At 37.7% G+C, this 26,397-nt stretch overlaps 1 protein-coding gene across 4 annotated transcripts in view; it reads left to right on the top strand.

Moving 5' to 3' along the window:
* Nucleotides 1-26,397, top strand: part of TRIO (trio Rho guanine nucleotide exchange factor) — a 223,615-nt gene that overhangs the window by 152,862 nt on the left and 44,356 nt on the right. For all 4 annotated transcript variants that reach the window (XM_052704062.1, XM_052704064.1, XM_052704065.1 and 1 more), the window contains one exon: nt 7,311-7,554. In XM_052704062.1, the coding sequence (XP_052560022.1) occupies nt 7,311-7,554 (244 nt within the window). The remainder of the gene's footprint in view (nt 1-7,310; nt 7,555-26,397) is intronic.

Raw genomic sequence — 26,397 nt, 5'->3', positions numbered from 1 at the left:
TCTCATGGATAGAAGAAAGATAGGCATCAGAAGAGTAAAAATTCATATGTGAAACATGTGCTTATTACTTTGAAGTTGAAAGATTTCTGGCAAATGAGAAGTGTTAAGACCTTGCATGGAGGTAGAGATATCTAATTGAATAGGGGAGTGAACAAAAAGATAGAAGCTGCTTAGTAAATGACTTGAAAACACATTTTCAGATATTTGGCCTATTACCTCATCAGTAAAATGGTTCTAATAAGCTCCTTATACTACACAGATACAGAGAAATATTTTCAGAGTTCTCACAGTCATCTGAAAGATAGTTTGTTTCCCATATTTTTGCAAGTCACTTAAATTCTTTGTTTTAATATTTGCTTGTAAAGAAGACAACAGAAAAAAAAGAGGTTGTAAGTGCTTAGAGTTGCTCTTGTATTTGTCAAAAATATCTTCTGTACTGACCTGGTATATTTGTATTGAAGTCAGTCTGTAGTCTGTGGTTGTTTCTTCCATAGACATCTGTTGGAAAAATTGTTCCTGTGAGCAAGAAAAGTCTTTCAGTGACTCTTGCTTATCTGTTTAGTGATTTACAATAACAGTATCTATGTATTGAGAAATAGTTGAATGTGTTTTTAGATTTGTTTAGTTTACTCCTCTGAACAGTCCCTGACTAGTGTAGATTTGGGATGATCTATCACACTCTCAAAGCCAAGACATGCTGTCTCTTATTTCCCCAACTGCTGACTAAGAGGTCAAGCTGTGTGAAAGATTTGGCTGGATTGTGCTTCAATTCCAACTGACATGGTGGAATCCATCCCTATCATTCACAACCATTGCCTCTTCTTAATTGTTTATTGTGCGCTATTTAGAGGGAAATAGCATGGATTGTCTTCTATGGCCCTTCACAGCTGTATCTCAGGCATGATACAAGAATAACTAAGGAAGTTGGCAAAGTGAAATGTCTTCAGGATTATCTTCCAGTCTGGCATGAGGAAGAGACTTACCAACAACCTGTTCAACAGGATTTATAAGTTAAAAGGAAAAGGAATAGAAGGAAGAAAGAAGGGAGAATGTTTTTAAATATTTTCCTGACGAATTAAGTTTTAAAGTTGGTTAGTGTGATTAGTTTTGTTTTTAAAGTATATTTGAGTTTTCACACTTGTAAAATTCTTGTTAGACTTTTCTTTGACAAGAACAGACCAAGTCATACTGGCACTGGGCTATCTATCACTTGTGCTATGTCTTGTATGTGTCCAAGGAAGAATTTTACTGTCTGTGCATTATTTTTAAGTGTGTGAATTAGAATAACTTTGATTAGTTTTTCTAGTATGTGGGGCTTTTTTGTTAAACACATTAAGAGGACAATTTTTAAAAATGTTAAGGAACAACAGGAGGCAGAAGACCATGAAATAAGTAGGATATGTGGGCTGAACTTCAGGTAGTCTTTCACTTCATACACTGAGAATTCATTATCTGTGGTCTTTTGGGAGTTAAAATTTGCCATAGTTTGTTCAGTCCAAAAGCTTAATGTGTGCTTGAAAGCCTTGCAGAGATTAAACAAAACAGTTATAGTGATTTTTAGGTACTATTGATGCGGTTTGTTTGTTGGAGCAGATTTCAAGCTGAACTGGTTTTCCACACTTAGAACCATTTAAAATATCAGCTAGTGTAGCATTAGGCAAGTGACAAAAATGTTTAGCACTGAATCATTTAAGCTAATGCTGAACATTCTTGTGTTCCAATGTCCACTATTGTGCAAAAGAAAACACAGTATCAAACACCTGTTACTTATCGCTAACCAGGTAAAACCTTTCTGTTTTATCCAATCATATTTACTAACAAGTTACTCTATATTAAAAAAAAGTTTTGGTTGGAAGAACTATTTATTAAGCAGGGAGAAGAATATAAAGAGTGAAATCTTATATCCAAAACAAAATGTATTTTCTGTCCTCTTCAGACATTTGCTTAGAAAAAAATAAAATTCTGTAGCCTTGGGGGCGGTTGAATATTGTACAGATCAACTTCTTTCTTCCCATTTTGTGATTTAATCGGAAATGCTTTCACAGCAGAAAATAACTCCTAATTAGCTTTTTTTCTTCTCCACCCTGTTTATTTGGTTGTTGTTTTTTTTTTTTTTTTAATGGAATTGTAAGTTTTGGTTGTTGACTCTATGATCCGATAGACCGCTTATACAGTTATCATCCATCCCAGCTTCATGTCGTATGAAAACTATATTGAAAGGTGAAATTAGTATTCAGAATCATCTTTGTAAAGGGAGAAATGAACTGGCAAAATACCATGCAGTTTAATAGGGACTCATTTGAGCTACAGTGAACAGATGAAATTGATTAACTACTAATGTAAATTGTGAGATTATTGAACAGATTTTGAGAAGGTGAAAGGCTTTCAAACTGTGTATAATTTTCAGTCTGATATAAATATAAAGCCCTATAGTGATGGGCAGAAAGTTCTCATTCTTTACTGAGCACCTGTAAAGCTTATATTAGGCGCTACATCCAGTTTTGAATACAGAATTTTCTTAAATTACTGAGCTGGTGGAGAAGTTCCAGGAAAGCTGAAAGTCTGATTAGAGATCTACCAAACATAACTTACAAGGTGAGATAGAGAGTTGAGGCTGATAAGTATAAAGTAAAAAGGTAGAAGGAAGAACCTTAAGGCCCTGAATTGCAAGAAAAACAGAATTACAGAGCAGTCTTTTATACATATTTTCAGTGGATGAGATGAGATTAAAGGATTCCATTTTAATTGCAGTGGCTTTTCTTTGTGTGTCTATTGAAGTGTGAAGCTCTAGAGCAGCCTAGTTTTGAAGGCTAGAGAATGTCCATAATTGGAAATGATGCAAAAACTTTGGATAAATGTTAATTATAATTCATTCAGCTGCAACTGCTCATGGTCTGGAGGAACTAAAAGGAGTGGACTAGATGTTCTAAGATCCCTTTCCGCCTACATTTTAATATTGTGATGTATCTCCATGTTGCAAATCAAGTTAAATACACCAGTAGCACCAACCTATCCTGAAGTATTAGAAGGTATAACACAACCCAAACTAAAATGTGAGCTTATTGAGAAGGAGATTCATACTCCATTGGTGTACCGTGGTTTTCCAAATGAATGCTCTTACTGTACCCTTCTCAGTAAATATTTTGCCCTTCACCATTTAGAGCGTTCTTCCCATTCATGCTCCTTAGCTCTGTAGAGACCATTTTAGGTGGCTAATAAATAAGAGATGACACTTGGCCTTTTGTTTCACCTTTCAGCTGTTTCCTAGCTTCAGATCTTGATCTGGTTTTAGCATCTTCTTTTGAACTTGATCCAGCATAGGAAATGAAATGAGGAAGCTGAAGAAAGCAGTGTAGGTCTGATAGATCTCTTTGTGCTTGGTTAACTGAGCTGGCAGAAACGTTAAATAATCCAAACTATTTTGATAGCTGAGAAAATGATAGGCTTTTATAAGTAGAGCCATCATACGATGTTACCCTAAGTAGCTGGAATCATGCCAGCTGCTCTGTGTGGTCAGTGGAGCAGTATTTTATTTTAACAAATTGTCTTTTGTGCCCAGTTGATAACACTTTCTACTGCTTTCTGTGTGAATTTGTATTTCATTTACATGCTTCTTAAAGCTTGGGCATAGAAAGATCACTGAAGCAGCAGGAGGCAACCAGTTCTACCAGCTGAAAATGCAGAAAAATCACCTGTCAGGAGAAAAATAAAGACAAACTAGTTTTTTACTTAAGTTTTAAAAAACCAAACCAAAACAAAAAACAACTTGTTTCTGAGCATACACTGCTCCTCAGCATCAGAGGCCAAGCTGGGTCTGGTCAAAGAGAAATTCCCTGAGAAAGAAGTTGCACTGAGGGAGAAAAGGCACCCAAGTTCTATTTTAAAAAAAGATACAGATCTTTCACACTTGAAATAATTAAGAAAGCTTATTAGCTGCTCTCTTTCCTCCTACTTCTCCTTACTATAAAAGTACCACACGGTAGCATACTTAATAAGCAGTCCTTAAGTGAGGCAATATATAAAGGCCATTGTATTTGACAGAAGTCAGTCAGTAGTGATGATGTGGTATCTCTGACTTCTGCAAACCTGAACTAAGAATCTGTGTATATAAGTCATGGGTTATGTCTTTTATTTTTTTTCCTCTCTACAATCAGCAGTGATTAAAAAGCCCCAGCGAGATGAACATAGATGGTTAACATTAATTTCAGCAACAGCAAGACACTGTGTCCCATGATAAGCTGTTTAATTAAACCTTACGCCTTTTTTAATCTGCTGTTCTATTTCTGTCTGGCTTTTGTTTCTCATCTAGACTCTGTCTCTCCAGTTTCCATGTTTCAGACATAGCCTCATTTATTTTTATCATGCATGATTAATTCAGTTTACATAAAGAGTTTGTTGAGAATGATGGATAAAGCCCTTGTTCAGCCTAAACTTTTATTTAGGTGGTTTGCAACTCCTTTCTCTTCAGTGCAAATCGGTCTCCTGGTTCTGCTGTGCCTCTTTCTCTTCCCTCCAGCTAACCTAGAGAGCCTTGCCAAAGCTGTCCAACAACAGCTGTTGAGCAATGTACACAATCCCAGACACTCCTTGCTGTCCAACTGCATTTAATCAGTGCAGAGGAGGAAACTGCTTTCAGAAAGCATGTTAAGGAAAGAAAATGAACAAAGAAACAAAGGGAGAAGCACTGTTTCCTGGCCATTACAGCTGGGGAGGTGAAGAATGGTCACTATCCCAAGAGAGGGTAACGTTGATACACACGTTTTTTGGGTTTGTTCTTCATGGTGCTAACTTTAAACATAGTCTGAGTAGAACACCCCATTGTATAGGTGTTCTAGACAGCAGCAAAGAAGTCATGTGTCAAATTGCATGGAACGATGTTAAAGTCTTTGAAAACAGGGAAGAATTAACACTAGCACTTTGGAAACGTCTTGTATACTGCTTACTCAAGTGTGATGGAATGAGGAGTTTAAATGGAGTACTGATCAGCCAGGACATCTAATTCCTGCACAGTCTCAGTGTCTTTTTTTGGGTAACTTAGTAATTTCTGATATAGCTACTATCATCTTTTTTTTTTAAGCAATCTTTTTCCTTTAGCTTAATACTGTAAAAAATGTAGCTAATGAGCAAATCTTTGTTTTTTCTTTTTTACTTTTTCCTTTCCAATTCAGGGAAGGAGAAGGAATAACATCTATACTAATGCCAAAAGCACGTGACCTTTGCACTGCAGACAAAGTATATTTCTATTTGCAGGGAAGTAAAGGGTCAAACAGGAAGCAGAGAACCAAAGCTATGTTCTTGTAGATATTTAGGAGAAAATACAATGTCTGGATGGATTTTCTGAAGAGTGTCTACTTGTTACTGTCTTGATGATTGCACTGGTGGGGGGGTGCATATGAAATTCCCTGGGAAAAATTTGGTCTCTGAAGTCATATTCTGTCAGCTTTTTCTTAGTCCCCATCAGCCATCCAGATGGTTTCAATTGTTTCTTAGTTTGTCTGAAGAAGGCTGTAACGTAAATCAATACCAGAAAACAAGGGAAAGCTCTTACTTTTTCCCCTTTGGCATAGTTTTGCATGGGCTAAAAACTCACACAATATGGAGAATGAGAGGGAAGAGAAAAAGGAAGTTTTTAATGAGGGAGAAGGTAGCATGCTTTGAAAATATAGCAGTCATAATTTGAGTGTTGGGACTATCTGAAGAGATGTAGTAGTAACAACGTGATTAACTTCTAGCCTGGATCAAAATGGGTGGAACTTGATTTACCATCTCTAAACAATAGTTGTATAAGGATGTGGGTTTTGTTTTGTTTTGTTTTTATCCTTGTTAGCCTCTGCATTCCCCCAAAGGAAACTTTTTTCTGGGTGTGTGGATGCAAGTAAGGGTAGCCATTGAGATTAGTAATCATGGACCATGGGAAAGCTCTGGAGTTAAACTGTCTGCTAGGAGTTATATGCTGTTGTTGCAGGACCCACTAGGGAGGAAGTTGTAATTAGCCTTTTAGTTTATTGGATTTTTCCTTTTTTTGCCCTCTGCTTTAAAATTCTTTCTTGATAAGAAATGGTGTTATCCTAGCAAAGATTCTATCTGATGTTTTGGTGCAAGGCAATGAAAACTTCGGTAAGGAAAACTAATAAATAACAATGTAGACTTATCTTCTTCTCCTAAAGCTTGTGAGATGTAGCCAGCAGGCAGTTAAGAACCTGAGTGTAAATAGGCAGCAATAAAATGGCAGGAATCATTCAGTTTGTGGGTAGAGCACATGCTTCTATATTAGCTGTGACTGTGACTCTCAGAGAGCGTTTGTCCTCCCTTGTCTGAGTTGAGCATTGCAGGATTTACCTCCCTGAGTTGGAGGAGTTGACTAGCTTGATCTAAACTACTGAATCTGCAGGAAGCCATACTAGCTGGGTTGTAATGGGAATGTGGCACTAAAGCACCATGAGCTGGAAGTATTCAGACACGAAAGTCTGAAGTAGCCTGGAACACTGTTGCTACGTGGAAGGAGAAGGCATTCCCAGGCTGTTTAGTTAAGTTGGATGAGTGTTCTGGCACTGAGCAATCTTGGGAACTTTGCAAAGTGTATATAATAATTTTCATTTCTGATCAAAGCAGATGAAACAAAGAGGAAATGTAACCTTAGGGAAAAAAGTTCTAATGAAGTGTTTTGGAAGTAGTGGGGAAACCCTTGCATGCTTCTAAATCAAGTTTGTGTGGTTTAATTGGGGAATCAGCAAGAAGGCGGAAGTTGTATCATGTAGTTAGGTATTTGGGAATATTATGTGAAGAAGTTTATGCTGATTTTTGTATTCATGTATGGATTATACTGTGTTATTTTGTGACCTGAGAAAGAACTGTAAATGGCATGGGAATGGGTTAGTAAGTTCATTTGAAACAGACCTCTTTCTGCCTTGGGTTTGCAAGATGACAAATCTCATAGCGATTGCATTTACTAATACCTGGCTTTTTGCTGTGAGTTATCAGCCATAAGACATAATTTTAAGTGGCTGCTTCTTCAACTTTGAGGGTAAGGAGCAGTCTAGCAAGAAAAACTGCTTGAATTCTCCACCCAACCCTGTCACAACCAGTGTGTTTGGAACATAAGCAGATACAAGCAGAGTTAAAAATCTGTACTAGAAGCATCATAACTGCTTGATTTTGAAGTGCTCTATTCTTGATGTGGAAAGCCCCAGAAGCTTGCTATCTCATCCAAAATACGAACCCTGCCAGGAATCCTGAATAGGTAATGGTGCGTGACGGTTGGTTTGATAATGAGCGTTCATCTGGCTTCTTGCTCTTGTTTTCCCTCACAGTTGTCTGGTGGGTGCGAGCTGACGGTGGTAATACATGATTTCACCGCCTGCAATAGTAATGAGCTGACAATCCGCCGTGGGCAGACTGTGGAGGTCCTGGAGCGACCTCATGACAAACCCGACTGGTGTCTGGTTCGAACTACAGATCGGTCCCCAGCTGCAGAAGGCCTGGTCCCCTGTGGGTCCCTCTGCATTGCTCACTCTCGCAGTAGTATGGAGATGGAGGGGATCTTTAACCACAAAGGTAAGAAATGATGGAAGCGAAGTCTAGCTGACAGCAGCATGAGTTTTGGGTAATAGCGAGTGCTTGATAAATGGGCACTTCATTGTTCTTACTCTGCCTTGGTTTCTAATTTTTAGTTAGATAAAGCAGTTTTTAGTTCTTAGGATCCTACAGCCATGCTATTGATTCTTTCATAAACAGCATTTGTCTTTGTTAAGTGAAGATGTGGCAGAAGATGGAAGAGATTTATGTGAATTATGTTTTGGTAAACAAATTTGCATATCATATTAGATCAAGCTTCAATATATATCTATACCTATCATGTGTAGAATGTGTGACAAAAACCTCCTATGCATGTAATATCAGTATTTCCTGAAAAATCCTGCAGTAAGAAGTCATGATAAAATCAGGCTCAGTTACAGAAGAGCTGGATATGCACATCCATGTGCCCTGGCATTGGAATGAGCTGTTACAAATTCAGTATTTTACTTAACTGAGTTTTCCGGGCGAGTAAAGACAAAATTAATTTATTGTTTCAGTGCAGCTGGATTCTGAAATCTTACTTTGCTTTTATTTTGAATGGAAGAATGAGGCCCTGCAGGATGTAGTAAAAATCTGATAATTTTTTTTTTGTTTTTAGTTTTTATGGTTTTGCTGTACTATAGTTTCATCCTTTGGCTCGATAAATTTTCAGGCTCACAGAATTGTTAATTATTAGAAAAGATATTTGCTTGCCTCATTTGAAGCTGTTTGAAGTCTTTTAACAGAAAGCAGTGTGAATTAAAATAATAACTAGTTCATTAGGTGTTTCAGCACATGCTGGAGGAAAAGATGCCTTTCAAAAAGCTTCTTATTTCTAGTAACAAACTTAATAAGAAAATGGTGCTGGGGAAGACTTTTTTCCCAGAACAAAATCATGTCTTTAGAGAATTTTTTATAAATATGCTTTTTTTTTTTTTTTTTTTTTTTTTCCAAATTTTCCATCCATCCCAGCTAGAACATCACACATTTTCACATTTAATACTGACCCTGTATTAACATGCTTGACTAAAATAGGAAGAATTTATATTACTTATGTCAGGAGCAAGCACAGGAGAAACTTTCTGAACTCAGTGTGATTGAAAACATCCGAAGAATTTAATCAGAAAACATTTTTGACTTCTTGCGTTCCCATTTGGGAAGATAAATTTTGCAGGCTTTTTTGATAATAAAAGTGCAGTTAGGTTTCATGGAAGCATTTCTTCTTGATTGATGGATTGAAATCATGCAAATCTTAACAGATGTATTTTTTCTAAGTACAGAATTGATAATTCCAATTCCCTTTGCAGCTTGGGTACTTGGCATTTGAAAACAGAGAATTTTATTAAGAAGTAGATTGTACTGAGCAATTTATGTTACGTGAAGAACACTGGGCCTGTCAGACTCCTGGGGGAGAGAGGTTACATTTATTAATCCAACCAGTGGACATAATCTGTATTGATATTTTTCCTTCAGCATTTGTTTGGAGAGAAGAAGGGGCGGAGCATTGTAAAATTAATAGAGTTACACTCTTTTCAGTATCATTTGGACTCTGTAGGTCTTCAGTAATGTCTGCTCATTTGAGTTACTCCCATGAAACAACTTTCAAAGTTTTCCTGGAAACCCATAGTTTAGATTCTAGAGATCCTACAATTCTGATCTTTTCAACAGCATTTAACAATCCTGTCTGATTGACAACTAGAGCTAGAAAGGCATCTCAAAGGTGAAGCGGGCTTCGAAGTTTTGAAACAGCAAGCCCTTTTCTAGTTTACAGCAAGATTTCATTGCTAAGTAAGAATGCATTGGGTAATATTTAATGTCCTAACTACATGAAATGGTGATCATCCAAAAGAGGGTGATAAGAAAGATTATGAAAGCAGAAAGTGTGTTCCATGAAGTGCCTTGTTCTGACAGCTGGTCTTGGTCATTCTGTGTCTGTCCAAAGCTCATCAGTCACAGAAGGTAATATTGTTTTATTCTGATGCTAAAAGACAAGAGATGACAGCCCAGAAAGCAAATCTCTTCACTTGCTTACATAATTTTGTAGTTGTTACTTGTCTTCTATTGCATCCAGGCCTGGAGTCCCCAGTACAGGAAGGACAGTGAGCTCTTAGAGCTGGTCCAGAGGAGGGCCGTTGAGATGATCAGAGGGCTGGAGCACCTCTCCTATGAAGAAAGGTTGAGGGAACTGGGCTTGTTTAGCCCAGAAGAAGAGAAGGCTACGGGGATACCTCATTGTGGCCTTCCAAGTACTTGAAGGGAGCATATAACAGGAGAGGGAATGGCTGTTTACGAGGATGGATAGTGACAGGACAAGGGTGAATGGTTTTAAACTGAGACAGGGGAGGTTTAGGTTAGATATTAGGAGGAAGTTTTTCATGCAGGGGGTGATGATGCACTGGAACAGGTTGCCCATGGAGGTTGTGGATGCCCCATCCCTGGAGGCATTCAAGGCCAGGCTGGATGTGGCTCTGGGCAGCCTGGTCTGGTGGTTGACAACCCTGCACATAGCAGGGGGTTGAAACCAGATGATCATTGTGGTCCTTTTCAACCCAGGCCATGGTTGTTCTAGGAAGATGTATTGTTTAAAATACCTACTTAGTATCAACGAGTAAAAAAAAATATATTTTTTTTTTTTTTAAAAAGGCATTTATTGTATCTTCGAGATCTTCAGTCTTCAGAATTGTGTAATAATTCAGCAAACAAATATTTTGTTAAGCATACAGAAAAGTATTACAGGGAAAAAAAGACATTCATAGGTAGATAGTGTTGATTGCAGATTCCAGACCTCTTGCTTGCTCTGCTGGATATCTGATCTATTTTTATAAGTTTTTTGGGTCATGTAATCAATTTAATATGCCTTTTTGCAGATGAGTACATTTAAAAAAAAAAATCCCTTTTATAATGGGGAAAAAGACAAACAAGTGGGTAGTGAAGAGGCTGGATAACAGTTGGTGCACTCTACAAAAAATAAATTACTAGCTTTAGAAGAACATGTTTTTCACAAGTAATGCATACAGCAACATTTTTATTTTCAATGATTCTCCACATGTTATTGGGTATGGGTGAGAAAGAATGTTCCCATTGCTTTATTTGGAGCTTTTCTCCTTTACCAAGGTTTCTTTTCATTCTGTTGAACATTCTTTTTTATATATGCAGTTTTCTTTCCTTTGCTTGCAGGACATTTAAACAGCCACAAAGTTTTGGGTAAAAGGCAAGGGACAGGAATCAGTATAGCAAAATCAAGCTTGTAAATTCAGGGAAAAAAAAATTGGCACATATTTGAAATTGTTTGTAATTTTTTTTACCTGTTGTACTGCAATACCGAATGCTGACTTTTGATTTTACACTGAGGATGCAGTCTTTACTGGTGCCATAAACTGAAAAATGTCTTTTCAGCAGTTCTTTTGTTCTGTTTTTGTTGGTGGTGGTGGTGGTTTTTTTTTTCCCACAACTTCAATATCTCTCAAAGGATTTATGGTACAGTAAGGAGCATCAAATAACTGACACCATCTAACAAGATGGTTGACAAATAAGAGCTGAGTTTGAGATGACAAAGTTCTTAAGTGGATATTTTCACCGTTTGCTGTGGAAGTAAAGAAGGAAAAAATATATAAACAGCAAGCGTTCGCTTAAAAGCAGAGCAAGGCTGCAGAAGAGAAAAATTTGCTGCTTTAAGACTGTGAGCAAGCAAAGTGTGGGCTATGAGTAAGGACAGAGATCTCCCCACCCATGGCTCAGAGCCAAAGCACTGCCTGTGAGACTGTCTGACAACCTCTGCAGCTGCAGGAAATGAAAAAGTTACAACCCAGGCCCATAGGGAAAGCAGCTCATAACAATGACTAGGTATGTTGCTTGCTTTGCTTTGTTGCACTGGGGCCACGGGGCAAAAGGTGCAGGCTGTAGTTTCCAAGACACAAAACAGCAAGGGATCAGCTTCTGCTGCATAACCAGATGTGATCACATGCAGAAAGTGATACTGGGGAATGTGGTGTACCAGACATTAAATGTTAATTTAAGAATTCTGTTTCTTGATGAATCAATTACCTCCTGATAATATTTCCAAATTGCAGGCTGCCCATCCGGATAATCATTTGATGGAAAGCCTTATGAGCAGCTCAGAGGATGCAGAGCTGAGCAGTCAATTGGATTTCACACTCTGCTGGTGTAAATTAGTAAAAGATCATAAATGCAGCAGTGTCAGTTCAACTTAGTTGCCAAGCAAATTTGAGCTTGAACGGAAGCGCGGGCATTTTATTAGCTGAAGTTCAACTTCACAATTATCAGCTGCTTTGAAGGCTTAATAAATCATACATTTCCATGTAATCACAAATATTTTTTCCAAGAAGCATTACTAGCCTAAGTTGCCATAAAGATGATTTGAATAGGGTGTCCGTGTCTGTGTGTCCATGTATGTATACGTTGTTTTTTATTTAAATATGTTCTTGTGCTCTGGGCCAGATAAATAAAAGAGCTACAGTATGAAAGTAAAACAAGAATTCTCTATCCCGACTTTCTCACCGAACAGTTTCCAGCTAAAAACATGTTTTGAGCATAAGTAAACTTGAATAAAATGTCAGCAATTGGCTGTGGTCTGTTAGATCATAATCATTGCTTTATAGCCTTACTGTATCAGATGGTCAGAGTTTAGTGACAGCCAAATTCTAGCTCAGGCTTGAATAAACGTTAAATTTGGTGTGAATTATTTCCATGGGGTTGTTCAGTCCTAAGCATGGTTTTGACATGGGTTTTGAAGATTCACTGAATCTCACATTTTGATTTTCTGTGTTTTCTATACATCAAGTTTATATGCACTGATTTCTGCTTCTAAGTTATGCAATGGTCTTACAGCAAAACCAAATCCAGGAAAATGTGACGGATACCTCTGTGTTTTCCATGCTGACTCTAACTATAGGCAGAACTACATGGTTAATTTTTCTCTGGCATTTTTGTACACAGTGAAATCTCTTTGCACTGTTGAGGAGTTTGCTATATCTGAGAAAATGAAGAAACATTATAATACTATGTTGAATGTACAGTTGGTCACAGAGAGCTGCCAAATCTCTTATAAATTGCTGTTGGAAAGGAAATCTGCGTGTAAAGTCTCTGCTTCAGAACAGCTGGATTTGTACAGCTGATCTCTGGGAGGTAGTAGGTGGATATAAACCAGCAATTCTGATGCCTGTAGGTTTCCCAAGGGGGTTATTTTGCTTGCAAACTAGCCTTTCTCTGACACCAGTTTCTTCTCTGGAGCATGGTTTTCAGGCAGATCACACTAAAATTGTGCGCTACAAATGTTGATAGAATGTTGTCATTTAAGGAGAGCATTCTGGAACATTTATTTACTGTAACTGTCCTAGGTGCAACAAATCCTGAAAGAAGTTCCTTTGGTATGAGAAGTTACTTGTTGAGCTGTCTTTTTACCCATGTTTTGTTTTCAAACAGCTGGTGCTGGCCTATGGAGGGGAACCACCGATTCCCCTTCCTGGAGTGAACAGCCTGATGGAGCCATGGGGCTGGAGACAGCTCTTAGGTGTGAGGGTGGGGAGCATCGCAGCTGTGTGCTGGCTGCCTTGTTCCCAACAAGCTGCCATCAGTGCATGTTTTTATGCACCTGGGGTGGTTTTTCATTTCCAAGGACCATCTGGGTAATTTCACACAGTTTTTCTTCTGCCACAGAACTCTGAGCCCTCTGAAGGGGCACTTCAGCCTGGAGAAGGCTCTGGGGATAATTCGTAGCAGCCTTCCAGTACCTGAAGGGGCCCTAGAAGAGAGCTGGGGAAAGAGGGCATGTAATGACAGAACAAAAGAAAATGGCTTTAAACTAGAAGAGGGTAGATTTAGACTAGATATTAGGAAGAAATTCTTTATTGTGAGGGTGGTGTGACGCTGGAACAGGTTGCCCAGAGAGGTTGTGGATGCCCCATCCCCTGAAGCATTCAAGGCCAGGCTGGATGGACTTTGAGCAACCTGGTCTGGAGGGAGGTGTCCTTGCCTATTGCAGAGGGGTTGGAACTAGATGATCTTAAAAGTCCTTTCGAACCCAAACCATTCTGTGATTCTGTAAACTATGTAATATAGCTGCCCATGACGTCTCCTTTTCCTTTCCTGATTCTAGTTTGCTGCTACTTTTGCTGGCAAAAGTGGCAAATATTCTTAACCTTGGCATTGGGAGGAGTGTTTGTGTTTAGCAGAGAGGAGGAAATGGTTGAGGAACAGGTTTAAGTGGATGTTCTTGCATACTTTTCACATGATCACTTTTCGTCATCACTACATACAGGTGGAAGCAGTAGAGTTTCTCTGGCCAGTGACTTCCTCCATTTCTCATTTTGTGAGGTCATTCTGAAAGTGTATATCCTGTTGACTTCATTTTGCTTCTCCTGCAATCAAGTAGTAAATTACTGGTCTCTGTTACATGTGCCAAACCAGAAATTCTGCATCACTTTTAATGCAGCTGTGTTTTAATCTTTTAGTGATGTAGCAAAAATAAAGTCCCAGTTAAAAGAAGGTTTTAAAAGAACATCAAGTTCTTAAGGACAGACTGGATAAAGCAGTGATTAATCTGGTCTGGTTTCATAGTTGTTGCATCCTTTTAATCAGGTTAGACTAGATGAATTTGTGAGGTCTGTTTCAACCTAGGTCATCCCATGATGCTACATTTAAAATTCAGAAATGCTTGTATGGACTTGTTATGTTCAAAGTGTATTTTCAAGTCTTGGACTCCCCTTATTGTCTGTGGATATATCAGAAATGCTTCAGGTTTTGCCCCAGAATATATATATTAATTCTATGTAAGAAATTGGAATCTTAAAAAATATTTCTCCTCATGAGAAGCACTGGTTATTTTTGTTGAATGTAACAATAGCCTCATTAGGCATATGCTCATTCCTTAATGTAAGCTTTAAGGGATCAGTGATGTGGAGATTGCTTAGACACACAGAGTAGGGAAGTCTAGTTGCATGTCAGAACCTGCAAATATGCTGATGGAAAGCTTCTAAGGCAGCCATCTGGAAAGAACTAGTAAAGCTGATTGGTCATGTTTTACTTTCTACAGAAACACGTAAGGGACATACGGAGTCTAAATTCAAATTCCTGCACTTCCAGGAAACTAATGGATATGGCTCTCTAGCAACTGATTGAAAAATATCCATGCTAAAATACAACATATTCCATGCAGCTCCTTTTCTCGCTGAAAGAGTAATCGAGCAGAACTTTCTAAGGTGCAGTAAAATCAATGGGGAAAGTCAAAGAAAAACTTTTTTCCTTCAGTGGTTTTTCATTGTTATTGTTTTCTGGTTTTGTTTTTTAATTCCCTTGGCTCCCTCTTGAGATTATTTTCACTCTCAGCAGCAGCCATGCTACATTGGACTGTGTTACGATGAGACCTCAGAGCTCTTAGAAAGTAATCAGTTCTCCTGATGAATAATAGGAGGGCTTACTTAAAAATCTTAAATGGAGGGAATTTGTAGTGAAGAGTGAGGAAATAAAAGTGGAGCTCAGTAGCAGAAAGTCTGTAGAGGAAAAGTTTTAAAAAATAAATAAATAAGCTGGGTAAGTGAATTGATTCAACAGTATTAAACGTGGTATTAAACAGAAATGTTTGATTGGTGTCTTAGAATTTTTATTTTATTTTATTTTATTTCTTTGGTTGCTGATATTTTAAGGGGGATATTCATCATGGCCTGACTGGGTTGGTTCATTATGGCATGTTTTATGCTGATTTTTCTCATTGTCTCAGATAACAAAATACGTGCACTCTAATTGCTGGTTGATTTTGTAGGACAGGCTTAAATGTGTTTATCCTTTCATCCTAAAAAATTTGGTAGAACTAAGTGCAGTTGTACCAGAATCAGTTTGATCAACAACTGATTGAGAGATCTGGGTACCAGTACAGATTAACATCTAAAGAAAATGTGCCCTGCAGGTTGATGTTGCATTCTTTTTGTATCCTGGATGCTTTCATAAAGTGGTATGAAACTGTGGTATCCTCACATCATCTTTGTAGGACTGCTGAGATTAACAATCCTCAGAACTAGAGTAAACTGAGTAGCACTTTATCATCTTTTACTGTTTGTGGAATAACACAGCCTTATTCTGTTATTGAAGCTGTAGCCTTTATGAGATGCTTTTACATTTCTGTGTTGACTTTTATTTGAGAAGTATTATTTTACTGATTTTTACAATTTCATCCTGTAGGAAGAAACATTTTATTATTTTTATGAAACAAAATTGCAGGAGATAATACAATTTTGTGAGTTTTTAAAGGATAGTAATAAATAAAGTTTAAGTTCTTAAGAATACCAAGCTCATATTTTTGTCAGTAATAGGAATATGTATAAGTCTGTTTTGATCTCTTTTTATAACTCAGTTAAAATATAAAACCAGCATAAAACTTTTACAATGCAGATATGCATTGTTCAGGAGGAACTAACTCAGAAAGGAAAACATGCAGAAACTCTGGCAATTAACAATATTTTCTTACACCTGAGTTCTAATTGCTATTTGAAGAAGCATTATTGTCTCAATTGCCTGTGATTGCTTTCTGAAGTATGGAATCAAACTGGCCATTTCGTAACTACATTTCACAACTCTGGTGAATGGTGATGGTGTAAGTTGAACAAATTTTCACTTTTGTGAAGTATGTGGCCATGCTCATATTTTGATTTAAACCTAATTTTTTTTCAATGGATGTAAAACATGTTTTACTTTTCCAGAACTGAATTGTTCTACATCTAAAATTCAGAGTAGCTAGAAAAAAATGTTAATTACAATGTAGCAACAATCACACATCTGGGGACTTGTTGGTCAGTATATTTCCTGTAGTGTTTCTGTTTTTAACATCTGTTAAGCATTGAAGAATAATGAACCCCTGTGCTGTGGGCTTTTTGCTCCCCTATTCTCGTTGTGGTAAACCTAGGATCTAAATACACTTAAATATGTTTAGTAACAAATCTCTGACTGTAATTGTTAAGAATTCAGCATGTATAGTCTTCACAGAGTGAGAGAGAAAAAAATGCCCATTTCTGATTTTGTCCTTCTGTTAGATGTACTAACTGGAGGTACCGGAGCAGTTGCTGGAGTATTTTTCTGGAGTATTTTTTTAATACATAGTGAAAGAATTTGTGGGAGTTTGCAAGTTTTCTGTGTTAAAGGCTAATGCTCAAAATCCTTCAGGTGCATTCAGTGTTCATGTGCCGTCTCTGCTTCCAGAAACAGTGAGGTGTTGGGTTGTTGCTGGGCTCCATCTGCCATAACTACCAGTGCTCCATGACTTAACCAGTACTACTTACAGGGACATAACTTCTCTTATGTGGTGCTCAGCAGAAATAAAAAGCAGAGAGGTCTTGATGAAAACTCTGTGTGAATAACAACAATGTATTTGTACAGTTCAAACTTAGCAGAAGTGGAATAAGAAATGTATTTTGATCAGTAACACTGACCAGCAGGTAGCCCAGATAGATGGCAGAAGCAATTTCTCCACATGCATATGTATGGAACTTCAGAAGTACCACTTATTTTTTTTTTTTTGAATGACTTAGTTTGGTTACTAGAAGTGTTCATTTTCCTTTGAAGTGACTTAAAAGAAACGAATTTTAAATCAGGAACGTATTTCAATATTTTGAAGACTTTGGATAAAATATATTCCAATCCTTTCCTTTTGTCTTTATGTATTTCCAGTTAAGATAATCAGCAGAGATTTATGTTAAGAAGCATCCAGTTCCTGTATGTGCAGTTACAGCTGGTTTGGAAAAGTGAACCTTGTTTTGACTAGATTTTTTTTTTCTTGCCAACCAGCTGATTCCTTTTATTTTTTGGAGTGAGGAGGAAAGAGCAAGGGTCTTGAAAGACTGGTAGAGGAGACTGCTTCAGAAAAATGAAATAAACAAAACAGTGAAAAGGATGATTAAGGGCAACTTGGATAATAACATTAATGTTTAAAACCTAGCATTTCTTCCGTATTTCTCATTAGGACAGCAAGTATTTCTCAAATGGAACACTTATTCTATTTTCTGCAGAAAACTGTTCTCTGCAACGCAATGGCATATTTCTTCTCCCCTCCCACCCACTGCTAAGTAGTGCATGTATGTGGAGCTGCATTCCTTGGACTCATCCAGAAGATTTTGTTTGAATTATCTGAATCTGGTTTGTTGTGGTTTTGCTGACAGTGGCTGGGATCCTTCAAGCTGATTTGGCGTTGTGCAGTAGTGACTGTGTTGAGGAGTCAGAATTTTCCCAAAGGCTTTCCAGATAAACAGAAGGCTGGGGACATTGAATGTCTCACCATTTCTTTGAAAAGCAAGTGGTATATGTACTCCAGTTCCTTGGCTACAGCACAGAACAGACTTAAACTCAAGAAAATAACAGCCTAATGAGTAAGGAGAGTTTTCTAATGTCATGTGCTTTTTTATAATCTTTCTTACTGCAGGCATGAGCAACAGCTAGGGCATGTTCTGCTGAGCTGGAGACAGGAAGGACTTGTTTAGATCCTGGCTTAGAGAACTGAATAGTTGGGTAAATGGTTCATTTCCCAATAGTTTTAATTAAAACCTGAGTACTTAAGTGTCTTGATAACAGTTGCTCTTGACAAATGCCTTAACCAAGATGTAGAAAGGGGGAATATTCACAACTCAGCTGAGAATATCTCTTTACCATCGATCACAAAATACTTTCCTGAGGTTAACCAACTAAGAAGGTAGCTCTAACTTAAAAGCATGCCCTCCCCCCCCCCCCCCCCTTTTATTTTATTAATTATTATTTACTTGTTTATTTATTTTAATTGAAGCTCCTCATTAGGTGGAAAGGACTTCTTGGAAATCTCACATTAGGGATGTTCACATAATTCATTGTAGAGTACAATTTCTGATTCAGTTTAGAGTGTTTTTGGCAGCTGTCAGCTCTGGTAGGAAAGAACAGGAAACAACGTGCTGAATGTAAGTGCAGAGAGCCGCTGTGAGACGATTCCGCTCCGTGCAGATCAGCAATATTATCTGTGAGACTGAGGAGGAACAAGACTGGGTTTGGGAACAGGATGATCTTTGTGTGTGGAGCTGAAGAAACAAGATCCTAGTGGCACAGCTGTGCTCCAAGCATTTAAACTGTGGGCACATTGTATGTTGAGGGAAAGGCAAAGTTAGCAGCCTTTCAGAATTTTAATTATGGTGTGGGAACTCGTCTTTTGAAGGCTTGTCTTCAGATTTGTTTATTGATACAGTTTTGCTTGTGTTAGAGCATTCTGGGGTGAGGTAGAGATACTAACTTGCCAAAGATAGGATTTGTGTGGAAAGTCTACCTGTTTATCTTTCAGATGGGAAATTCATCTTGTAAATAAAATTCCTATTAGTTCATGCAGTGTTAATTTAATGCAAGAGTTTTAGTAGTTATGAATTTATGCCTCACTTTGGCTTCTAGGTCTGGGTGATCCTTCACAGTTTTGGAGATGTCTGAGTCTTCTCTCAACTGTATGCTGAAGCTTTACTCAAAATTTTAAGAATGATGCTCTTCTAAATGATGAAATAATTTGCCTTATAGATCACTTTGAGAAATGGTTTTGAAAATGTGACTTCTAGATGTTGGCAGAACTGAAAAAGAATTCATGTTTCTATTAATTTCAAATGTCTTGTGTGCTTTTAATATGAACAAGATCTTTTTAAATAGTGCAGATTACAAAATATAGGAGTTGTTTTTTGTAAGTGGAATGTCTTGATTATGATAGAGAAGATTCCAGAGGAAGACAGATGTAGTTTTGCTTGAGAATAACACTGAATTGTGAAGCTGTTTTCTTTCTTTCTTTTTTTTTTAATTGGCTCTTTTGACTTCTTTTTTAAGCTTGAAGCAACTGGAGTAGTTGTTTCAAAATGAAAATTCTGCACCTTATTAGCTTCCTTTTCTTGTTTTGCTTGCTTTTCCCCGGATGGGGCAAAATGTGGTATGAACTTTAAAGGATTAGACTGGAATGCTGTTTATCCTTTTTTAGTATATTGATTCTATTACCATGCAAATGTTTCAGAGAAATGCAGTCAGTTTAAATCTAGTTGTCATTTTAAACATATGAGATGAATGTTTCCGTTCTTACACACGAGGCTCATAGCACTCACAGGTGGCGTAACACTTCCATAAGGATGTTCATACCGTGGCAAATGGTGGTTTCAGACCCTGCAGATCACAGCTGGTACCTGTGGGATGCTGAAATTGTAGCAAGCTGATTTGTTGACCGTCAGTGGCAGAGACTGATAAGCTGTTCTTTCTCTCCTGGGATGAGCAGACAAAACGTTAATACCTTAAATTATTTTTGCCCATCTCATGTTGTCTACCAGTGCGTCCCAAGAGTAGCTGCAGAAAGTTGATCCTTTTCCTTCATTATAAACATTATAAGCTTTGCTTACATGCATCATGCATAGTATGTGCTACTCAATCTACTGAGAATATACAGCGCTCTTCTAGAAACCGTTGGACAATTTAGTTTCTTTGTTTATTCTTTGGTATATAATCTCTTCCATTATGCTGTCTTGAAAATGAGAGGACTGTTTTAACTGAAATTTTTAAAAATCTTCATAAAACATATGCTGAGATAAGTCTTAAACTGCTGGGGTTGGGATCTGACAGGCCTTTCATCAGTTATGTAGAGAGTTGTTAACTGTCTACTTCTTTTTTAAAGGAAATAGTATGGAACGTTTAGCCAAGAAAATGCATTTCAGCTTTACACAGCTAAGGTGAAAAAAGAAATTGTTAATATTTCCCGTTAATTTGTACAATTTTTTATGCTATCAGATGGCATTGGTAAATATTTAGTGTTTTTCTTTATGAATCTATTCAAAGTTTGTCCTTCTGTCAGGCAAAATTCTAGAAACATTAAAACAGAGGATGGAGGTGAGGACATCTCAGTGCCCCCGTGCAAAGTGTGCCATGCAATCAGAGCTATTCTGTGCCCAAGCCTTTTTTTTTTTTTGCCTAGAGATATTTTCCACTTAAATATTCTCTTGCCTGCTAAATTAAATTTACCTGACTGGTTCATTATTGCTGGAGATGGGTTCCTACAAAAAACGCCTTTTGTGAGAAATCTCAGAACAAGCTCTTAATGTAGACCAGTAGAGCTAAGGCAGATTAAAGCACTGGAATACAGAAAAGCTGATAGAGCTAAAAGACAAACAGAGCATTGTAGCAGAGCCTGAAGTAAACCATAGAAAGTTATTGATAGTCTTCTTGTTTAGGCTTAATATTAAATGTGTTGATGCAGGTCACTGACTGAGATGGAAATTGATATTTATAGTACATTTTTGGGTAATCTAAGCTTAATCTAAGAAGATAGATAATGATACTAAATAATATCACAGTGAGTGGAGGTTTTATGATGTAAAAGTTGCATCTCTTTTGCTTATACTTCAGGAAATTACAGGTCCTAGGTTTGTCTTGGCCCGTAGGAAAGCTGCAGCTGTTGTTTCAGTATGCACATTGAGATGTTTTCTAATCAGTTCTTTACAAATATCCACATTAATCTTACAGCATGTTCGTGTCTCCACTCCAAAGCTTCTGTGAAGCTTTTATCTGTTGTGCACATTGATGTCAACTGCGTATCATTGATCAACCTCTTTTTAGTTAGGTAACCTATGAAATCTACATTTGGTAGTAGTTCATGCGTTCATTCTCTCTCCACCATCGCCATAATTTACCTTTTAAATTTGTTTTCTGAGAAGAGAAAGGGCCAAAGGAAAACTTGAAAATGATGGTGTTTGATGCAAATAGTAAACGAAGGACTTCCAGCAATAGCAAGGTGCAAGTGCTGTGGTTCCCACAACGTTTGAAATATCTTCCTGCATTTATTGCTGCTATAAGGTCATCTTATGTGGATTTACACCAAAGAAAAAGAAAAAAGCTGTTTATAGAAATTTTGCTGAGTTTTAGTCGGGAGCTTTCTTACAAATGGAAATCACTATTTTAAAGCTATGTGGATAACTTCATTATATTTTTCTAAATGTTAGTTAAAGATTTGTGGGTTTAACTAAAGTAAGAGTGGCTGGATGTTCTTCAGCCTGTTTGATGTGTGTGGGAACCGTTGAGGAGCAGAGGAAAAGGATTGTTTCATTTATTATTTTTCTTACTCAACAGCTAGAAACCAGAATCCCTTTCAGATGTTCTTCTCTTTCATGAAGAATAAACTAGCCTTAGTGGAAGTCTCACTGTAGGTGGCAAACTATAAAAATAACTCAAACGCTTTTCTTGAAGAAAAAAAGATTTTACTTTTTCCCCTCCACCCCCTCAGGAATTCAGTGTAATTTGAAATACATCTTGGGTCAGAAGAATAATGTTGAGGTGTCAGAATTGATAGTTTCAGTGCAGGAAGCTATGAAGGAGAAATTATTCAGAGTTTAAGATGATTTTCTTTTGGAAATACAAAAAAAAAAGTAAAATTTTAGTCTTAATTGGAGTGTGCCCACAGCTCAGTATTGAAATTAGGTTAACATATGTGTATCCAGCTTGTATAAAGCGCTGATGGCAAGCCTTCTTCTTTGGCTTTGGGTCCCCTGATGCTCTCAGCCCCACATAAAATTCCTACCTATTCTGGCATTACGTGCAATTGTTTGTGCAATTATAATTGGCAACTTCCTTTCTGCTTTATTTTCTTCTTTCCCAAAACACGCTTGTGTATTTTGCAGTGCTGTTTGTTTAATCTCTTCTTAAGGCCCTTTTTTTCCTGACGGTACGATGAAAGCATTTCATTACTTGTTTTTACAGAAATTTGAATCCTTGCTTTGGCCTCATAGCCGTTTTTCTATCTAGCGGTGTTAGCTTTTTGCTTGCCCTCTAAAATCAGATGATGAGCTGTTCAAAAGAAGATACCAAACATCTTTGTTAGATTTGTAAGGTGATTCATTAAAAGAATTTTTAAAAGAATATTTATGGACAAATGCTTGTGTGATATACGAAGTAAAGAATTAGGTTAGGGGAAACAAAAAAAAAACAACCCACAACCAAAAACCTGCTGTTTCGGTTTACTGAATATGAAGACAAGATGATAAACTAGAAATGTATCTTGCAGAAGAAGAGCTTAGTACTGAATAGATCTGAAATGTGCTTTAATCCATGGCAAGATTTTAAATAAACTGACCAAAAAGTGTTTCGTTTTCTAGATTTGAACTTGCGTGAAGGGCTTTTTTCCCCACAAACTAGATTCAAGAAAAGATGAAGATAATGGCAGTTTGTTGTTTGGTACAGGCTTTGTCAAGGAAAATGGAAATTACATAGCAAGTGCTGCATGCTGCATGCTTTCTCTGACTGGAAAATGTCTGTCTTGTTTGAATTTCTCATTGCTTTAGCTAAAGCATTAAAAACTATCTATGCACTGGAAAATAAAAAGAGGTGCTAAAGGTGGCTTTTGTTTGTCTCAGCTGTTGTTAAGCTTTATAGAGGTGCCAGGCTATATCTTTTCTGAAGTCTGGGGGGAAAAATACCGGCTTTGCTGTTTTTTTAAGATTATCTTGAGCCTCAGTTAGAGTAGTTACGGTAGTGTGTAATCTGCTGCATCTGGCTATTCCCACATGTGAATTTAAAGACTGGAACCGAGCTCAGTGAGTCAGAGGAGAGCATCCTAGAAGAGAGGAGCTGCTCTGACGGCAGGGCGGTAGGCTACAGCAGGCTGCAGAGATAATAGCAGTCTCTTCAGCCTGCTGGCATCGCCTGCAATGTTATCTGTGTGATCACCTCCCGCAGAAGCTGCAGCAAATCCCTGAGGTGCAAGCAAGTAGAGTGTTTGTAAGCTGGGCTATCGTGACAGCTGACTCCTCGCCATGCCAAACAGGATTCAACAGACTGACACTCTGGGATCACTTCATTCACTAAATCCTACCTGCTGCAGCAACGGGCAGCCGAGTGGCTGTAAATACTGGATCCTGGATTTAGGTACAAATGTGTACAACAGGGATAAGGGGCTGGGGGGTGAGGGTTTGCTGCTTGTCCAGGGGATGTTTTCCAGTCATAGGAGTTTAGTTGAATGTTTTCCTTTCTCTATCTGCCTCTATTCTCTCCTCCCTCTTGACCCCTGATAATAAGTGCAGAGTATAACAGAACCTGGATGGGAAAGGCAGCAACTGTGGAATGGGTCTGCTGTGTAAACTGCTGCAATGCTTACCAATGTAAGCTCCTTCAGAGAAAGAATGCAAAATGCATGTACTGCTTTATTATTTATAGCTGAACTGTGGAAATGAGAAGTGGTAACTCTTGCTCTGAAAGATATTGCTGCTAGTAGTAACTGTTTTAAAAGCCTAAAAATTTTCTTAGAATTTTGCTACTAAATTGAAAACTCGTGTTTAATATCTGCCAATTACTTCTACTACATTATTGTTAAGAAGCAATGTTTTGGGGAATAGAGCTTGAAAGGAAAGGGTGGTTGGGAATAAACTAGTCTGTATGCAACTTGTTTAGGGATGTCATTGTTACTAAAATGAGTATTGTGGAGGAAAGCAATGCTGTTTCTGCCTTGCCTGCAGAAGCTCAGGTGAGATGAGGGATGTACATGTTAAAATCATTTGTTGCTAGGTCTGCTTCTCCTTTGTGTTATTAGCAAGAAATGGTATTTGTCCTTGCCACTTTGACTATCGCTGCAGAACAAGTTTGATTCTGATGCATAACAGCTGAAATGTCTGCAGGACAACATCAGTGTCTGGAGCTGTGTACTTGTTAGGATGCATGCTTTCATGTGCAGGTTGTTTGCAGCTAGGTTCAAATTTTATGTGTGCTGTGAGCATGTAAGTAAAACAAGCAGCAAAAGGCCAGTTAGAATATATGTCATTTATTTAGCAGTGAAACTGCTTTTACAGATGGACCAAAAGAACAGGGAAAATAGTAGTAAGGTTGCAAGCATGGAATTAAGGGTATAATGGAAAGTAATCTCATTTATGTGAAAGGATAGGGCTGCGTGTAAGTCTTCGTACTTCCTTAAAAGACAATAGGGCATCAGGGTACCAGCTGAAGGGACTTAATGTTAGCAGGCTATCATCTTTGATCCCAGCAATAGAGATAACTGCTCTGTAGTCCCCAGAGCTGTATAATCACTTTCTAAAGCACTGATTATTCCAGTTTTCAAATGTAAACAAGTACTGAGTGTCTTGGAGGTGGGGGATGAAAGGAGTCGATTACAAATGATAACTGATACACAGCGTGTTTTGCAGCACAATACTTTGCAGAATAGCTTTCCCAGAGCTGCGTGTGCCTCAGCTGGAAGTCTGTTAATGGCATGGCAAGAGTCTTTTCCACTTTACTGTTGTTTTTCATTTTCCTGTCTTTGTTTGCTTCATTTTTAAAATTCTTGTTGCTACAGTGAGTAGTCAGGCTCAAATCTATCTATCTTTTAATTCCAAAGATTTTGTAGAAAACATTGTTGCATTGTAGAGGATTGGGTGTAGTCAGTCACTTTCCATTAGTTAAGATCATAAATAGGTACAAAGACTTCTTGGATAAGCATACCCTATTTCAAAAATATTTTTCATTGTCCTCTGTTTCCTAAAAACAGATGTCCATGTATGCAAGTCATGTTGCAAAAAGACTCGGTAGTCTTTCATAATAGGGGAACAAGCTTAATTGTATGCCTCCATATAACTGTGATTATGTTATTGCTTGAACCGGAAAGAGTAAAATTTACCTTTGGTTATTTCTGGCCGCTGCAAAATTGAAACTGACCATCTGGTTTTAGACTGAATATTCATGATGTACTCTATTGCATGATTTCATTAATAGAAGATTTCTATTTTACTTAAAAAATCCTTAAGGAATGCAATAAATTGGTTTATTTTTAATCAGTATGTTAAAATACTTGTCGTGCAACTGATAACTTTGTATACTTGTTTAATTGAAGGATTCAAGTTTTCTTTCCCCCTGCTTTTTCCTGAAGTCTGGGGAGGAAATACTGCAATCAGATGGAGGGAGGAAGAAAATAAGGCCTTAAGTAATGAACTGGCAAGTAATTACTGACATCAATAAATAAGTATTGTATCTTTGCCTTTATCTGACATCAGTTGGAGAAAGCACAATTCTCATGGTAATTCCACCCATTCCTGAAACTCAAAAATGCTCTGCATTTGAGACAAGTGTGGATAAATATTGAAGTTGTTTATGGTTATTTGGCTGGAGATAGAGTGTTTGTCTGGAACTGGCTATTAGAAATCATGACATCTTTTTTCAGTTACCTTATGAGCTAGAGGAAACAATAGGATGTATGTGTTTCAGTCCCTAAGTGGGTCATGCAAGTCTATATTTCACTTGGGAAATTTGAGAAGCCAATCTCATGGATGAAATCCAGGGAATAAATCTACAGAAACAAAACTTATCCTGAAGTTATTAACCATTTGGGGGCTGGTTTGGAGGAGGAAAGTGGTTACAGGAATAGAGAGAGTTCTCACTAGACTTTGAAGAAGCATATTTATTAAGTTCACAGTAGATGGTTTGAAAGAATCTGTATGAATCAAACTAGTTCTCCTTTTTCTCTTTCATAACATTTTATGGTATATCAAACTTCAGAAATCATTCATCCATAAAACAGGATGCTTTTGCTATAGAGTAATTGTTAGCAAACGTTGTCCAAGAGAGGATAAGAGGTCTCTGAGGACTGGACTCAGAGGATGCAGTGGGAGAGTCCAGCATTACTAATAGGTTGGTGTAATTCTTGGCATAGATCCACCTCTGCGCTTTGAAAACCTATTCTTTTAGAATACAGATGGAAGCTGTTAAGTATGTGCTGTGTGTGCTTTTCCATCTCCACCAAGAGAGCATGCAACAGAAATCCTCCTGAAGCTGAACTCATGTGTCAGCAGAGATGCTGCTTTCTTGACCTGTATGTCTTTCTTCACCATTCTTGAA

Source organism: Tympanuchus pallidicinctus, unplaced genomic scaffold (assembly GCF_026119805.1).
Source record: "Tympanuchus pallidicinctus isolate F22 unplaced genomic scaffold, pur_lepc_1.0 scaffold5, whole genome shotgun sequence".
NCBI classification, from domain to species: Eukaryota; Metazoa; Chordata; class Aves; order Galliformes; family Phasianidae; genus Tympanuchus; species Tympanuchus pallidicinctus.
This window is presented reverse-complemented; position numbering and strand designations above follow the sequence as displayed.